Here is a 4,248-nt window from a genome sequence, read left to right as displayed (position 1 = left end):
GCCCCCATTGGCCGCTCCCGCGCAAGCGAGCGACGCCAACGTACCAGGAACCAATGGGCACACCGCTCGCAAGCCCGTCAGTGAGCGCCGCTTGGACCCCGCTGCTCTTTTGAGGACCCGCAGATCCCTTTGCCTGCAGCCCTGAGCCGAACACCAAGTCCAGTGGCCCAGGTGTCCACAATCACGATTGAGCGGCAAAGGGAAAAGGGGGAAGAGAACAGAAGGAGACTAGAGAAAGGGAACCAAAGAGAGGAAAGATGAAAATAATAATAAGTGGTGACTATTTGCCCGTTTTCTTAAGTCAGAGTCTGGGGCGAAAAGAGTAAAAGAACCGGGCCGACTCACCTTTAGACTCCAGCGTGGCCGCCCTTTCAGCTTTCCCAAATACACGCTTAAATAGTCTGAAGACACTAAGAACAGAGAAGGAGATCCCTGAGGGGACTCGCGGGAAAGTGGGTAACTCCAGGAACCAGAGATCTGAGTGGGTGAACAGGCGCCCAGCTGTGACTTTTCGCTCAAAGAACCCATGCGCCCGGGCTTAGCCCAGCTTAATAGCGGATCCCTTAGAGGAACAGAGAGGGGTCTGCATCCATCAGGTACTCTCCGGGTGGATGGAGCCCAGGACTCAAAACCCAAGGGCCAGCCTTGGCTCCAATCAGAGCTGGTGCTGAAAGAATGCCCGATCAAACACTTTCTCCCCAACCGGGGGAAATAGTGCCCGAGGCGTTCACTAGCGGCTAGGCAGCCACGGTTCAGTGCGGCGTGGGGGCACAGGAACAGGGGTGGCGAGTCCAAAACCTGTGTCCTGGCCACACCACATACCGGTACGTCTGTTCCCTCCCCCTTCTGACCGGCCTATCGTTTGGAAAGGAAACAGTCACTATGGATCCACTGGGGACCCGGAGCATGACTGTGACGCCTCGTCGGAGGGTATCAACTTGCATTATTTTCTTTAGGACGTCTCCAACCTGTCTCTTGTTGAATGTCAGAGTAATGGGAAGTGCCAGTGACAAGACGGCGTATTACTCCTGATTAAGTGCCGTGTCAACCTAATTAGCGGAGTAATTATAAGGTGCTAATGAATGATTCAAAGTTCTTTGAGTTACATTTTACTCCAAATTACCATTTTAAGAACCCCATGAATCTGCGTGGTTGGCATAGCTTCCGTGACTAGGTGCAGAATGAGGTTACAAAATGGCCTTTAAAGTCTCCAAGGGCCGAATCTGGGGTGTAGTTGCGGTTTTGTAGGTCGCTTTGGCTTTTTTTTCTATTGAGGCGGGGAGAAGGTGTCAGGGAGGCAAATGACCTCCTGGGACAAGATCTTGCCCTTGGATTGGAACTGCTGTGTGAACCCCAGGTCTGGAAGGGGTACGTGGCAGACTCATCCTCCCTGCGCTTTACTGGGACAATCGAGGTGTTTGACCCCGAAAAAAGCCCGTGCTATCTCGAGGGTGTGTTGAGCTGTTTCGGATCATCTTCATGCCATCTTTCATCGTGCTCTGAGAAGAACTGCGGGGATTGGAGGGACCGAGGCGAAGAGATGTACAATCCGGGCTGCTCTCTCCCTTTTCTCAGAAAGCGAGGGGAATTGGGCCGAGGAGCCAGGGTGGGTGAGACGAGGCGGGGGACGTAGGAGGTGCTTCAGGCAAAGGCCAACGCTGGCCCTAGAGGTGCGGAGCACGCTTGAAGAACGTGTGGCTGGGCCCCGCTGGGTGGGGTCAGGCCAGCCTAGACTGAGAGGCTGCAGAGAGCCTGGATCACAGCCAGAGCTTGGTTGGATCTGTCGTCTTTGACGCGGGAACTGCGTGAGGCCAGACACACCCTCCCCGGAGCATTCGGGCCCAGGCCTTGGCCTTCCTTCTGGCGGTGGGTTACACGACCACCGGCGGGGAACGTACAAAGGCAATATGGATATCCGAGGCCGAAACCCCACCCAACTTTAGGCCCGGCGCAGCACACCCTCGCGGGGTTCACGCCCGTAGCCTCTGGCCCTGTTGACCAACGTGGGAAGAGCGGGCAGGGCGATAGAGCTGCCTGAGACTGCCAACGAATGCTCCACTTTCTTTCCTCTTCAATTATCGATTAGGGTTCTTCCCATTCTGACATCACCCACCAACTTCCCAATTGAGGTGCGTTTCCTCCTCGCCCTTGGGTCTCCAACTCGTACTCCCCTCGCTGCGTGTTCAGGGTGGGAAGTGGGAAGGGAGAGAAAAACAAATTTAAAATCCAGAACTGACGGCACTGTACAAATCAATTATTCTCGACCTTGATAAATAATTCATTTAAGCCTGTTTTTGTTTTGTTTCGACGCCTAAAATGACTCAAGAGCTCAAAAGGCTGATCGCACAGCTTGTGTTGGGCGGTTCGACAGCGTTTTTTGCCTGGAATAATTCACAACATTGGCAGGGGAGACGACGAAATATGACCCTACGAAAAAAAAAATGAAATCGGAAAGGAAAGGAAAAGAGGAAGGGCGAAGCGTTGGGGGAGGGGAATGCGTGGTTTATGCATCCAGGGACCCAGTAGACCCCCACCTTGTGAATGTTTCAGGTCATTTTTTCTTTAAAAAAAAAAAAAAGTTAATATCATAGACAATTTCTTTGGTTGGGTATTGAAAGATTAACTTTCGGGAGCAACAATGGTGAAGGAAAATACGACCTTGACTTTTATCGACGCCCTTATATTTGGGTCCCTGCCAGAGAGGAAATGTTAGTAATGGCCTAAACAATCAAAAGAGGGACTCAAAGACCAAATCACACACACTTCATGAAAAACAAATTTTTCAGAAAAGATCTTGTTTAACTTTTCTCCATTCTTTTTTTTCTCCAGACAGTCCTCTTTTGCCATTCCCCGACCCCCGAACATATATATAGTGTGGACATTTAAAAACCACATTTTCTATAAATCAGGGCGCAGATTAGTCAATTTTCCACGTGAATAGCTATGCATTAACTGAATTTAATCTCAAATTTTCTCACTGTATTAAAGACAACAATAAGTAGAGTCCTTAAACTGACGTGAATTTTAAGATACTCACCCACTTCCAGGTCCACCTTTTCTTCTTAAGAAGGATGAAAAAAAAAATCTTTAATTCTGGGAAGATTTTGGAATCAATGCCTGGAAAACAGTTATATTCCAACTGTGAATGATAGAGAACAAACATTTCCTTGCTGGCTCTGAAGGACATATCAGTACCAGTCAATACCAGTGATACTTCCTTCTCACCACAGAGAATAATTTAAATACTTGGACATATCTTAAGTTTTGTACCTTAACACATCCACCACTTTCACTACCTAGATTTGGGAGTCTTTTAAACTGAAGCATCAGTTTTCTAAAATATTAGCTTAACTTTACAAAAAAAATTGTTATGAACTTGAAGCTGGGGTTTCTTTTAACATTTCATTTGAACGTTTCTCAGGGTCCACAGGACTACAGTGCCAGCTGACTGTAATGAGGTGCAAACGCGCTTCCCTCCACTGGGCGGCGACAAGAATCCCCGACAGAGGGAGCCGGTTATTGTTTCTTTCTATAAAAGATGCAGGATACACAGATAAGCTGTCCACCCTCAAAGGCTAACTCCCTGAAGATTGTATGACCTACTATCATTTCAAAGTTTCAGAAATCTCGAAAGGATTATTTTTTTTCTTTTTTCAGTCTCTTCATGTAACTCCAACTGCTTAAGGACTTGAAGCATGTTTACTTAGAAAATGTGTGAATGAGAAAGACATGAAAATACTGAAATTGAGTGTCTTCCTTAGGTAGACCAAAACCTAGACTGTGGAGACTGGGAGAAAGGTAAAATGAAATTTTAAAAATAAATAAAATAAAATAACTTAAAACAAGAACAAGTTAAAATGATAGTATGTATAATCAATCATTGTTCAGGAGGGACTAAAAGTTTTGAAACACAGTTCCAGTGTCTTGATAAAGTTTGTAAAAGTTCTCACTTCTTCAAAACTTTAGTGACAAACAGCTTAGAAGGGGTCTATGGAAGCTGGACTCTCTATGGAAGTTAGATGTGTGATGTGTAGGAGTAAACAGGAAAGTCAAGCGGGTGTGGAGGTAAGAGTGCTGGAAGAGAGGGTTTTCATCCCATTTTGCCACTTTCTAGTATTCTTGGGTGAGATACTTAACCTTACTGACAACCAAGTTCTTTGTCTATAAAAAAGGAGAGTTGCAGGGCTTGGTAATCCCAGCCACTTTGGAGGCTGAGACTGGAGGATTGCAAGTTCAAAGCCAGTCTCA

The 4,248-nt window shown here is 47.0% G+C and overlaps 1 protein-coding gene across 1 annotated transcript in view; it reads right to left on the bottom strand.

Annotated features, from left to right (window-relative positions):
- Positions 1 to 1,493, bottom strand: part of Barhl2 (BarH like homeobox 2) — a 7,088-nt gene extending 5,595 nt beyond the window's left edge. The window contains exons 1-3 of the mRNA XM_048814509.1: positions 1,402 to 1,493; positions 346 to 562; positions 45 to 228 (exon numbers count right to left, since the gene is read on the bottom strand). Coding sequence (XP_048670466.1) covers positions 45 to 228; positions 346 to 562; positions 1,402 to 1,493 — 493 coding nt within the window. The remainder of the gene's footprint in view (positions 1 to 44; positions 229 to 345; positions 563 to 1,401) is intronic.
- Between the last annotated feature and the right edge of the window lie 2,755 nt (positions 1,494 to 4,248).

This window comes from Marmota marmota, unplaced genomic scaffold (assembly GCF_001458135.2).
Source record: "Marmota marmota marmota unplaced genomic scaffold, marMar, whole genome shotgun sequence".
In the NCBI taxonomy this organism is placed as follows: domain Eukaryota; kingdom Metazoa; phylum Chordata; class Mammalia; order Rodentia; family Sciuridae; genus Marmota; species Marmota marmota.
Note: the sequence above shows the minus strand (reverse complement) of the source record. Positions and strands in the feature narration are given on the sequence as shown.